The 14,453-nt window shown below is 36.9% G+C and overlaps 1 protein-coding gene across 2 annotated transcripts in view; it reads left to right on the plus strand.

The window, feature by feature from the left end:
* Window positions 1-14,453, plus strand: part of LOC109083813 (metabotropic glutamate receptor 3-like) — a 37,038-nt gene that overhangs the window by 13,128 nt on the left and 9,457 nt on the right. For both annotated transcript variants that reach the window (XM_042775573.1, XM_042775574.1), the window contains 2 exons: window positions 4,591-5,201; window positions 6,779-7,652. In XM_042775573.1, the coding sequence (XP_042631507.1) occupies window positions 4,743-5,201; window positions 6,779-7,652 (1,333 nt within the window). In that variant the 5' untranslated portion in view covers window positions 4,591-4,742. The remainder of the gene's footprint in view (window positions 1-4,590; window positions 5,202-6,778; window positions 7,653-14,453) is intronic.

The following is a 14,453-nucleotide window of genomic DNA, read 5'->3' on the forward strand; positions in this document are numbered from 1 at the left end:
GACCTTGAATTTTGTTGTGGTTCACTTTTTTCTGCCTCTGTATTGATTTACGGCACTCATGACAGAATGACCTGTGTGATTTACTATTTAAAGATAAAATCCTATCTAAATTAGATTTTTAATGATTAATTTTATTATTTTACTTCCATTCATATGGTTATGAAATGTGATTAATTAGCCCACTCTGAGAACTTTTTTTCCACATTTAACACCTGTTCTTAACATTAGATTCCAGCTTGGCAGAGAATGTACATAATTCATTAGCACAAATTATGCACAGGGGCTCCCTTTGTGTACAATAACATACAACTGCATGGTTATTATATTCCCACTGATTTAAGACAGACATATTTACAGAGTAATATATAATTATTGTTAAATGTACGTGCTCTTATTTTGAACAATATTTCATATGTGTGTCATGTTTAAAATCATCACAAAACAAGGTTTCTAACCCATTTCACCTCTGTAATCAGATGCATTTCTAAGAGAAACAGAATACTCAGCAAGAAAATAATGCAGGACTTTTATCCGTCAGGAATTGACTGGATCATTAAAACTGCGCTCTACTGTATATGACAGGTGGTTGGAGGAAAGGGCTGGGAAAAAATAGAGTGACATCAACCAAAAAAGGAATGTCCTTTCACAAGCATTACATTTTGATGTTGTTCTTTGAAATAATGTGCACTGACAAATCATATATAACGTCAGGAATCTTTGTTCTATTTGCTTACTAAACATTTTTTCTGCATTATTTCTTCAATAATATTTTCTTCGTTTAATTAAAAAAAAATTTCATGTCCACTATTTTCATGTCCACTATAAAGGACAATTGAGAATGCCTTTTAAATTACAGTTCTTAAAGGGATAGGTCACCCAAAAATGAAAATTCTGTCATTATTTACTTACCCCCCAATTTGTTCCAAACCTGTATGAATTTCCTACTTCTGCTTAACACAAAAGAAGATATTTTAAAGTTTTTGGTTCCCATAAATTTCCGTAGTATTTTTTGTTTGTTTGTTTCCATACTATGGAAGTGAATGGGGACCAGCAACTGTTTGGTTACCCACATTCTTCAAAATATCTTTGTTTATGTTTAACAGAAGAAAGAAACTCATATAGGTTTGAGGATGAGTTAATGAAGACAGAAATTTTATCCTTGTGTGAACTATCATTTTAATTAATGTAAGGAAATTTAATTAAAATTAGCTGAAATGTAAACTTACTTAACTGTAATATTTAACGATAACATTTTGGCAAACTTTAAATGTAGACATGATAAAATCTAGTTTGAAAGCTGAAAAAAAAAATGAAATAAAACCAATAAGTTTTTTTAAAAAATGAAATAAAACCAATAAGTTTTTTTAGGCCTTACACATAGTATGACAAATAGAATTATGGAAAGATGAAAGATAGAACTATAGAAGGATAAATAGGAATTATGGAAAGATGAAAGATAGAACTATAGAAGGATAAATAGATAGAACGATAGATAGAACGATAGATAGAACGATAGATAGATAGATAGATATATAGCGTTCTCCTCGCATCCTCACTCAGTTATGCTCAGCGTCAGGGTGTGAGGGGGAAGCAGGCATGAATTCTCTCGCGCCCAGTGTGGCCCCAGAGATTCAGTGTGTTAAAACAACACCAGTCCACTTCTGAAGAGTCCAAGAGTCTGTCATCAAAGCAGAAAGTGCTCTCCCTCCCCTCTTCTCCGGCCCACCAGATCTCCCGCTGACCTCTCAGAAGAGAGAGGAAGAGCGCGAGCAAGTGGAAGCACTTTAAACCGGCGGCGGCCGTGTAGCTTTTGCCCAGCGAGAGCACCATTGTTGCTGTTCGGCTGGCAGACTGAATCACGGAAGAAGATAATGAGGAAAGCTGCCGTTAGTGTGATGCTGCCAGAAGCCTGCGTGTTGTGCTTTATGTTGCATTGCACGGTGGAGATAGCATCACTGCGGTTGAGTGTTATCCAGCCTTGGAGCCATCTCCGGGCCAGGCTGTGAGCCTTTGTGTAGCTGCCAGAGTCGTGGCAACCCGGCAAGCCATCTCACACACCTCATAAATCCAAACCCCCCTCTCCCCTCCCATCCTACGTTGCTACCACTGCCTGCACTCGCCCACCCTTCTGCAAGGAAATGTGGAAGAGGAAATCAGATTAGAGATGTTTTTTTTTCCCAAGCCCCAAGATAAAAAAAGCAGGCTTATGTATCAAGGCTGCACCATTTCAGCATAAATAAGACGCACATACCCGGCATCAGATTTAACAATTAGTGCCTTTCGCTTAGCTCTCTGAGAAGCTATTTATCAGACAGTTAAATCTGTAGCATTTTCTAAAAGTCGTAGGTTCAGGATTTAATTAGTATTTCATACTTCTGTCATCTGAGCTCCATTAACAAGAGGGAAATCAACTCCATACTGACAAGGAAGAAACATTAATGCTCATTTGAGGAAGGGAAAGCAAAAGATGTTACATAACAGGACATAATGGGGGTTTAGCTTTACAATGGTTTCTCACACTCTCCACAGACATGAATTTCTCAGGCAAATTCACAAACCATTGCACTACTTTTTAGTGCAAAAAAACATTATTCACTAACTCACAATTCAGATTAACAAGGCACAATCTGCGCTTACGTAATACTACACCATGCACTGTTGAATTTAGTGCTTTAACACAGACTCAGAGAAGTTCACTGGGCTTAAACTTAATAAACTTATGACATTTCCACACAGCTGAATGGAACTTAGTCTGGGCAAAATAATCTTGCTTGAGATCATGACATAAAATTGCAGCTGTTTACTCAATTACAATGAGCTTAAGCAACAATTCTTGAACTTATTCTCACAACTTAATTTCATTATGTTTATTCTTTTTTTTTAAATTTAAGTGTAACTTAGTTAAAGTGTAAACTTTAGCTCATTCTAATTAAGCAAATTAAGGGGGAAAAAAGGCAGCAAAAATATTTTTTGATACAATTTACTATTCAAAAGAGACACCTGCATACATTTTCTATTGATCACAGAAGCAGTAATAAATTAAAATAAATGTGTTGATGTTAACATAATTACCTGATTGGCATATTTCATTTAGTGAATCGAGGGTTAAAAAAGCTAACTAATTTAAATAAATAAACATCAGTGGAAGTTTTTTTTCTCAATCAGCTAAACAGTTGCATCATCTGTCTGAGCTTCTGTGCTGATTAATTCATGTTTCTCATGTGTTTTCCATCCTTGAGAATCTGTTTTGACAAATTTGTTGATAAGGGTACGGAAGGCGCGGAGGAGTTGGTGTTGGGTGAATTTGTTGAGATTCGTTTGTCTGTGAGCGCATGTTGTACATTTGGCAGGTTGGTTTTGCAGACAATCTTTTTTCAACTCTAAACAGAACACTGTGATTACAGAAAACAAACTGACCCTGCAAAACACAGGAGAGCCCTGAAATGTCTAATGCTCAAGTCTGAGTCTCTTCATATGACTAACAAAAGCCTATTTAATTCAGTTCGAGCAAGGTTTGAAACGCCCCTGGCTAGATTTTCCTATGCAGGTAATAGAACTGTTCAGGTGGTAGTCTAAAAACCCAGAAGAGAATTAGCATTTTTGATCTACACGTTCCCTCTGGATTTCCTTTAGGATTTTGTAAGGACAGTAAAATAAGGTCTGTGGTAAACAATGCTATAGAAGATACTTGGACATTTTGTTCTACTACATAATAGCACAGTTATACAGTAAACATGTATTTTAATATAGCAAATATATAATGTATTAAACATGTATTTTATATACCAAATACCAAAATGCTTTACGAATCAGACAACTATTCAACTTCCTTGCATTAATTAAAGGGATAGTTCACTCAAAAATGAAACTTTTGTCATCATTTGCTCATCCTCAAGTTGTTCAAAACATGTATCAATTTCCTCCTTCTGCTTAACACAACAGAAGATTTTGAAGAATGTGTGTAACCAAACAGGATTTGGTCCCTACTGACTTCCATAGTATTCTTTTCCATTCTATGAAAGTAAATGAGGACCAGCAACTGTTTGGTTACACACATTCTTTAAAATATCTTATTTTATGTTTAGCAGAAGAAAGAAGCTAATATAGGTTTGGAAAACTCAAGGGTGAGATAAAATTTTGGTGAACTAAAAATATCAACAAATGTGCTTGACAAAACAGACAAGTACAGCAGTTCTTCTACAGCAACTTGTTAGAAACTTTTGTTTAAAAAGTATGAAGTAAAACAAAATATCCAAATATCGAAATAAATAAATAATGTAAATTTATAAATAAGTACATAAATCTAATATTCTGAGTAACTGCTTGACCTGGGATAAGTCTGAAATCTCCAAAACTGTTTGTCAAGATTACCTCACTTCTATATTTCCAAAAACGATTTGCTCCTAAGGCTAAGAACAACCTGTATTTTTCAGGCTGGTCCACTTTCTAGAGTAAACAAACTTTTAACTGAAAGGCAAGTAGTCCTACAGATGCCATATTGAGCATTAGGAATTCTCACATTTATGTTTCAACACTTACTCTGTCTCCTTGCCTTATAGTGTCTCTTTCTCTCTGTGTGTTTCTTTGCAGTTCAAAGGCTGAACCCAGTGCTTTGGATCTCCATGAGTAACCAGACAGAGCTCCCTGCTTCCCCTTCATGCCTCTCTCAGTTCCTTGATGCCCACCTTTCACCCTCTCTCTCCCCACCTGACCGTTACGCCTCCTCAATCTTCTTCCCTTAAATGATGTTGTCTGCGGTCCGTGCTCTGCTCCCGGTGCTGCTGGGTACCGGGGTCCTGCTCTCCAGCGGAGACTCTCCCCGCAAAGAAATTAAGATCGAAGGGGACCTGGTTCTGGGAGGCCTCTTCCCCATCCATGAGAAGGGCATGGGCATGGACGAATGTGGCAAGATCAATGAAGACCGCGGCATCCAGCGGCTTGAGGCAATGCTCTTCGCCATAGATCAGATCAACCAGGACGTAGGTCTGCTACCAGGTGTGGCTTTGGGTGTCCACATCCTGGACACCTGCTCAAGGGACACCTACGCTCTGGAACAGGCGCTGGAGTTTGTCAGGGCTTCGCTTACAAAAGTGGATGATACGGAGTTCATCTGTCCTGATGGATCCTACGCTCTTCAGGAAGACAGTCCGCTGGCCATAGCCGGTGTTATTGGGGGATCTTTTAGCAGTGTCTCCATACAGGTCAGAACCAGTCATCTAAATGAAAATACACAAAATAATACAATTTATTCATATTTAATGAGTTAATGAAAAAAGATTTACTAAAATTAAACCTCACTACCATGCAACATGCCAGATCACATGTATACGTCTACTTTAAATTCTAAATTTTATTAAAAATATTACTACACTATATTTGTTACATTTCTTCATCAGACATAGACAATTTAGCAATTTCTGAGTTTTTCTAAAAAATGTTTAAAAAAAATCATTAAAATAAAATAAATTGTTTATGGAACAAATTAAATATCATTAGCAACTTAGGTTAAAAAGCTTAAATTTCACATCTGAAATATGATTTTGTGTAATTTATGTAGTAATACGAAATGTCCAAATATCTACAGAAATCAATCAATAAAGAGGGTAAGTACACTGAAAAAATGCCTGAAATAAACAATTTTTACTCAATAATAGCTTGAAAATAAAAAATAACAAATTAGGTAAATTAATTACAAAGAAACAGCAAGTTATGAAGACTGAAAGAGTATTTTCTAGTAACAGTATTTTTGAAATAGTAAAACATACTCTTTGATTTATCTACAATTTGTGTGTGTGTGTGTGTGAGTGATAATCAACCTACAAGTTTATGTCATGCCTGAACAGATCTATAGGAACAAATGCACAGCTTGAATACATTAAAATAAACTGTTTATGAAATAAATAAATTATGGAATACTACAAAAAATAATGAAACAACCGTATTTTAAAATTTCAAATTAAATATAATTAAACTAAATAAACATAGACAGGTCATATTAATTAAAAAAACAATTTCATTAATTTTCAAAATGTGTTTCTAAAATATTTATATAGTGTTCCATATAGTCCCAAACAAATGCATTAAATGTAGTCTAATTTCACAAATTTAAAATTATTGAATGCAATGAAAGCGGAGTTTAATTAGCTCATCTAATTTACTAAAATGAACCCCCTTGAGATCTTCCAGTTCACATTTTGAGCACAGTCACCTAAATAAACCTCTTTTATATGTGTACTGTTTGGATGAATTCATTAATATTACTGAATTATTTGCAAGTTTGGCTTTGTGAATCACAAATTTGCCCTCTAGAAACCTACTTGGCTAAAAAAACAACAACAAAAAAAACAACAACACAGCTCTTTTTCCTGACCAGCTATGAAGAACTCAATCCATTATTTAGAGGGCCGCCCTCAAATAAAACTCTGCACCACCCATATTTCCATTCTTCGCTCCTGTAAATCCAGTTTGCTCTTTCCTTTCCTCGTGTACGTGCACGGATTAGCACTGCGGCTATACTATTGTGTGTGTTGTGCGTTGTTGCTTTCTAGTACCACTGGTGACAGAGCCATGGGAATTAGCATAATTTTGCATATCCCTCTCCCCATTTGTGGCCCAGCAAAAGCTGACTTCCTCTATCAGTTCCAAAATCCGTAATCTTTCTTCTTGTTCCCTCTCTCTGTCTTTTTCTTGACTTGTTGACTTGACTTGACTTCTCCTGACTTATTGATTGAAACAGGGTTTGTAATGCTGTATATGTTTGTGCGTGTGTTTCTGCCAGGTTGCCAACCTGTTGCGGCTATTTCAGATACCTCAGATCAGCTACGCCAGTACCAGTGCCAAACTCAGTGACAAAACTCGCTACGACTACTTTGCACGCACCGTCCCGCCAGACTCTTACCAGGCCAAGGCCATGGCGGAGATCCTGCGTGCCTTCAACTGGACCTACGTTTCCACCGTTGCCTCAGAAGGTGACTATGGAGAAACAGGAATTGAAGCCTTCGAGCAACAAGCCCGTTTAAGAAACATCTGTATCGCTACTTCGGAAAAAGTGGGACGGTCGAGTGCGAAACGCTCTTCGTATGAGGCAGTGGTTCGTCAGCTTCTACAAAAGCCCACAGCCCGTGTGGCAGTGCTGTTTTTGCGTAGCGACGATGCACGAGAACTCATAGCTGCTGCCGCCCACCTCAATGCGTCTTTCATCTGGGTGGCGAGCGACGGATGGGGGGCGCAAGAGAGCATCGTCAAAGGGAACGAATTCACGGCGGATGGTGCGATCACATTAGAGCTCGCGGCTCAGCCTATACCAGAGTTCAACCGCTACTTCCAGAGCCTCACGCCCCTTAATAATCACCGCAACCCTTGGTTCAAAGACTTCTGGGAGCAAAAGTTTCAGTGTTCATTGGGCGGTGCTTCGGCAGCAGGGGCGGGAACCCCAAAGCCACCTTGTGACCCAGAACTGGCTGTCGACAAATCAAATTTTGAGCCCGAATCAAAGATCATGTTTGTCGTAAATGCCGTATATGCCATGGCACATGCCTTGCATCGAATGCAACGGACTCTTTGCGCCAACACCACACGCTTGTGTGACGCCATGCGGAGTCTTGACGGGAGGAAACTCTACCGGGACTTCCTACTTCACGTCAACTTTAGAGGTAACCTGATTTGTTTTTCTTCTCACAGTCTCTCTCAGTCTAGCACCATGCGAGTTTACCTTGTTTGCGGCATATTTGTGTCACTCCATGGTTCTGAAACGACACTGTGTGTCTTGATTGCAAGTTGGACAATGAGGCAGAAGTCGAGCGTCTTCTGTCAATGTTGCTGAGAGCTCAGCATTGACTGACAGCTAAAGGAGAGAGGCAGGTAAAAATAAACTATGTAAAAGTGCTCAGCATGCTCAGGTTGGCGTGGCAAGTAGATGGGATTATGCCACACTTATCTGTGACTATGCACAAACACATTCAAAGACAAACTCACAGAGGGAGAGAGTGAACGATAGCTAGAAGTTTTGAGGAGGAAAAGATGCAGAGAATTCTGACTACGCCGAACAGAGATGATGGAAACAGCAGCACAATTACATTATACATAAGCACTGCATAATGAATACATAAGGGATCATGTAGAGATGCAAAATAAACCTCGACTGGTAATCAAAAACCTTACTTGAAACAGAGTGGTCTTATATCACCCAGAAGAGGGGGGTGGGGGTCATTCTGCAATAATGACTGGCAGACTGTGCATAATTTATTTGATTACCAAATAAATAAATAAATTGACATTAAATATTGATCTGAGCTGTAATTTCTTAATGGGAGAAGAAAGAGGCTGTAGAGAGACGCAAATAAATACCACTGTCTTAACATTAACATTAACATTTTGTAATATTATTAATATAGTTGTGCTGCTCAATATATTATTTATGGAAAACGTGTTACTTTTTTCAGAATTTTATAACAAATAGAAATGGTTTGTAGCATTTTAAAAATTTTTACTGTCATATTTTATTATATATATATATATATATATAAACTACATGAAAAATTGTGCCATACAACCTACATGGTATATATTAAAATACCAGGCTTTTATCATCTGATACTATCACTGTACTGCCACAGTACTTTTTGTACAGTGCATATGTGTGCATGTGTATGCATGAAAAACAGACTAACAGAGGGAGGGAGCGCTAGTTTGACACACAGAAAAGAGAGAAAGAGACACAAAGAGCAAGAGAGAGAGGAAGAGAGAGAAAGATTGGGCAGATAAAATGACGGGAGAGAGGTTGAGTGGGCTGGTACGCATCAGCAGAAGAACATTCTCTTTGAAGTTCACCATCTTCATTTTTCAAGCGCAGAATCAAAGACGTGTGGGGTTTGCTGTCTGGGGCGATAGAGAGGGAGGCAAGAGGCAAGCCATGCAGGAGAACAGGAGGGGGGAAAAATCGTCATCATCATGCAGACAGAGGAGATGGAGGTAGAGAGAGAGACAGAAAAGACAGAATGGAGGAGCTTGTGGAGTGAGAATGACTGTAGATGTGCTTGGAATCAAAAGAAGGGTGTTGGTATAGATGATCTGCCATAGAAAAAGAGAGAAACGGAGGAAAGATGGAAGAGATGAGAAGAGAAGCCCAGAAGGATTTACAGTTCACAATCTCCTCCCTACAGTGAAGAATTAAGTCCCTCTGCGCTTCCTAGCATTCTGACTCACAAAGTTCACACAGCTGCCCCCTCTCTAGCTTTCTTTCTATCTGTGGAGAGCCTATTATTACTAAAGGTGCTTTCACACTAGAGCTTTTGGTGTGGACCTGAGTCTGTTTGTCATTCCTTTGGTTGGTTTTTCAGAACTCGGATGCACACCTTTTGGCCTTTTGTATGAACGGTGGCACCCTACTTACACTTGATATTAACAATTGCTCTGTTCCAATAAATATATATATATATATTTTTTTAGTTAAAGTTTTAGTAATTGTGTTATTAACAGGAGGGTGAGTAAATGATGAACGAATTTTCATTTTTGGCCAAACTATTCCTTTAATTAAACTCATTGGATACACATTTTAACATTTAAATACCTGCTATACAGTTAATTGCAAACATCGTAATTGATCATTTGTGATTGAATCACCCAAAGATGGATATTAACACCAGGTGTACCATCTATTCTACAGCCCTGAAGAATATTCCGCCTCCTTCTAGAACATTCCTCCAGCAGGACCTGTTTATGGCTTATTGCATGTTAAAAGTGTTAGAGGTGGTTAGCTGAATGTCACAAAGTGCTATTCACAGACAGCTCCTCTTGTCAGTGGTGTTTTGTAAAAACCTTACCCTTTGCGTCAGAGTGTTTCTGTGCTGCAAGGAGCCTGTCACATCTCCAAGAGCCCCGACTCCTCGAATACCCTAACACACTGTGGCAACATGCCGTTGCTATAGCAATTAGGTCGCCACATGGCATCAAGTGGTGAGGTAATCCATTAGGGCTACAGGGGGGAGTTCTGTAAACAAAGAGAAAAAGAAAGCAAGATAGACAGAGGCATACAGTACTTCCATTGAGCCACACTCATGTAGACACTAAGCACACACACTTCATTCATTCATTTATTTATTCATTCATTCATTCCCAAACACACACTAGATCTAAGCCCTTGTATTACAAAAACGCACATTCTTCATTGCTTTCTACTAACTACAAAGGCAATTGCCTTCTTAAGCAACATCCAAACTGAAATAGAACTTAATACGTGATACTGTACATCTGGAGCAACTGTACTTAAACTTAGTCAGACTTAGTTTTAGCTTAGAATGGCTTGTAAAGTTTTTTGTAATGAAAGACTGGCAAATGTAATGTGTTGTACTGAAGAGGTTGAGAAACTAAGTGCTGAATAATAATGTTAAAAACAGCTTAGTTAAAAACAGCTATTTCTAAAACTATAACTGTAAGCCATTTTTTCATTGCAGTGTTAGGGTTTTGTACATGTAAAATGACAAATATATAAATATTTATAAATGTATATAATTTTAAATGCATTAAGCAATACCTCTGCAATGCAAAAAATGAATATATATGACTACCTCATTGCCCACTATAGGTGATAGGATACTAAGTATAAAAAAAATGCTTTTCTGTATTCTGTAAATTTATATATATATATATATATATATATATAAATGCTTTTCTGTATTCTGTTAATTTATATATATATATATATATATATATATACTTCTCCATAATGGATGCATGCGATTATAATTTGGCTAAACTACGAAATTTTAATCAAATTGAATACAAAGTCTGTATTTATTTGAACAAAAATACAGTAAAAACATTTACATTTTACAGTTTAAAATAACTGTTTTTGGTGTAATATATTAATGTATTGTATATATTAATATGTTTTAAATGTAATTTATTAATTTCCAGTGTCACATGATCCTTGAGAAATCATTCTAATATGCTGATTTGATATATACCTTAATATAAGTAATGTTAAAACAGCTGTTAAAAAAATAATACATTTTTAGAAAGTTCAAAAGAACAGCATTTATTTGAAACATAAATCTTTGTAACATTATAACTGTCTTTGTCACTTTTGATTTAATGCATACTTACTGAATCAATCTCCACCAATTAAATAAAAAATAAAAATTGAACAGGTATCTAAAGGGCAGGATAATTCTGCCACTAACCTTTTGAAACATTTGGCATTTGTGTCGGAAACACCTGTGACGCTATAAAATGATATCCAAGTAGGCAGCTCACTAAAATTTGAAAAAGAGCTATCAAGACTCACACACACACACACACACACACACACACACACACACACACACACACACACACACACACACACACACACACACACACACACACACAATAGGATATTTGTGTTGTTCCTTTTCTCAGACACTTTCAACCCACACACCCTGAAACAAAACAATTGCTCGTCCGCCCACCATCGCCACACAAACACACACATACACACACACACACACACACACTGAAAGCTGGGATTTAACCATCACCTCCATCTGCATCTACTAGATCACTTACAACTAATTAGCCGCCTCTCAAATTCGCAGATCTGGAGTAAATATTTATCATGCCTCACAACAATAGATTGTTATTTTAGCGATGGTATATTTTCAGAGCAGCAACAGCATTTGACACTGAGCTGCTACAGAAGAGTTTTCACCTTGTTTACATTCTTAACACACACAGAGCAACATCATAATGCACTATGCACAAAGCAATCGCTCATCCACCCACCATTAACACAGACACACACATGCACTACACACACACACACTGAACTGGCACCACAGAAAGAAGAGCTTGTGTATTTGCTGCTCTATGGAAGATTTATTGTCATGTAAACAGCGATGTGGGAAAGTCAGGCATGGATAGCATCTATACCTCACTATCTCACAATACCTCACTATCTGTCCAAGCTGCTGTGCATTTATATAGCTAGACAGAGTCATAAACACATCTACAACCAGAGGTGGTAAACCATAAATGAAAGTCAGTGACTCACCTCATGTAAGCTGTCCTGCTAAGAATCAAGTAATGTCACAGTACAAAAAGTGCCTTATATTACTTATTTATTTCCCTCCAGGAAATGAACTTTCTGATTCATGAATTATAATACTGTGGTTTTGCCTACATTAAAGGGATACTCCACCCCAAAATGAAAATTTTGTCATTAATCACTTACCTCCATGTCGTTCCAAACCCGTAAAAGCTTTGATTGTCTTCAGAACACAATTTAAGATATTTTGGATGAAAACCGGGAGGCCTGTGACTGTCCCATAGACTGCCAAGTAAATAACAGTGTCAAGGTACAGGAAAAGTATGAAAGTCATCGTCAGAATACTCCCATCAGACATGCAATCTGGGTAATATGAACTGTATGCGCTGTTTTCTTTCAAAATCAAAAGCTAAATACATGTAGAAACAGGATACATGTCCTTGTGGCGCGGATGATACAGAAGAGCATACGCAGCATACGGTGCTTTGGAGAGACACAGAGGAGACTGTTGACAAAGGAATTGTTGAATAAAGTTGTTATTTTTGTTTTCTTTGGTTACAAAAAGTGTTCCCGTCGCTTCATATAACCCAGATTGCACATCTGATGGCAGATGGAGTATTCTGACGATGATTTTCATATCTTTTATGGACCTTGACACTGTTATTTACTTGGCAGTCTATGGGACAGTCACAGGCCTCCTGGTTTTTATCCAAAATATCTTAAATTGTGTTCTGAAGATGAAAGAAGCTTTTACCTGTTTGGAACGACATGGGGGTAAGTGATTAATGACAAAATTTTCATTTTAGGGTGGAGTATCCCTTTAAAATCTAAAAACTGATTCTGTCAGCTGTGTGTGTAACTAAATTACAAGGAAAACAAAAATATAGCAAATAGGTCACAAAAAAACATTCGTTGTTTACCCTGATCATTTAGGAATTACTCATTTTTGAAAGCGTAGTACTTATGCTACAAAGAAATTAAAAATTCTGAAATTATTCCAAAGTGACAGTTAAAATCTTTTCAAATAAATGCATGGGTTCCACAAGAAAATATTAAGCATCACATTTTTTTTGAGCACCAACTCAGCATATTAAAATTATTTATGAAGGATCATATGACAATGAAGACCGAAATAAATGGATGCTGAAAATTCATCTTTTCATCACAGAAATGAAAAATTATATTTTAAAATATATTAGAAATGGTTTTTTGTTTTTTTTTTGTTTTTTTATAAAATTTGACCATAAAAATGCAGTTTTAGTGGGCTTCTTTCAAAGCTAATTTTAAAAATCTTAATGACTGCAAAAGTTTGAATGGTAGTGTTAATATATATTTACTTATTTACATTACTAATTTACTTATATTATATTTACTCACCCACATGCTGTTCCAAACTGTTTTTCTTCTGTAGAACATAAATATTTAGAAAAATGTTTCAGCTGTTTTTTTTTCTATAGAGTGAAAGTCAATGGTGTTCAAAAACTCAAAGAAGGACTTAAAGTTAGCGTAAATGTAATCCATTCAACTCTACTGTATGATAAACAGAGCAATATTTATGTAGTTATTCAATATCAAATCAAATCAAATTATTGATCAACTCCTGTATACACCCATGAACCAATGAGGTGTGATGTTACTGTAGGGTAGCCATATCCTAATTGATTTGAACTCTGTAATCAAGTGTTGAATAAAAAGAAAAAGTATTAAAAATGATTTAGTCTAAGTCCTAAATTTCAATCTGGGTGACAAACACAATGTAAATGGCATGCTTTTGCATGACTGTGCACTGTGCAAATGTAGACTGAGAGGTTTAAGTTGTTCTGTGAATGTCATTTTGCAAAATAATTCATTGTTATAACATTGTTGCATCATCTACCAAAAATCCGAGTAAAGTCCTGAGTCATTTCATTTATAGTCAAACAAGTCACAAATCCTTAAATGTGCAACTCCAGTTAGTCCTCCACCTCCGCTATCTCCTCAGACACACCTCTTTATCATTTCTTTCTGCTCTCCCTTTCTCTGTGAAAAAGCTCTTCAAAACATTACTGTCAAACTCAGCTGTGTGACTGTCTGTGGATGTGTGTGTGTGGGTCCTTGACGGGGATGCTGTATCTGAATGGCGACTGTCAGTTGCATAGGTGTGCAAAGTAGAGATATGTTGTTTTTAAGCCCTGAATTTTGGAAACGTCTCGGATGCCAGATTGACATGTTGTGGTACCTCAGAGTCAAGCGGATCATGCTCAGCAGTGATGTCACAACACCAACTCTATGTGTCTCCATCAAAACAGAAAATAATGTTACCATGAAGCTTGAAGACTTACTGACAAGCGTATTTTACCTGAGAGAGAGAGATAGAAAAAGAGACTGCACAAGTTGCTACAATAAAAAAATAAAAAAAATAAAAATTAACTAGAGCTAGCACTTTTCTGTT

The sequence above is a fragment of the Cyprinus carpio genome, chromosome A18 (genome assembly GCF_018340385.1).
Source record: "Cyprinus carpio isolate SPL01 chromosome A18, ASM1834038v1, whole genome shotgun sequence".
In the NCBI taxonomy this organism is placed as follows: domain Eukaryota; kingdom Metazoa; phylum Chordata; class Actinopteri; order Cypriniformes; family Cyprinidae; genus Cyprinus; species Cyprinus carpio.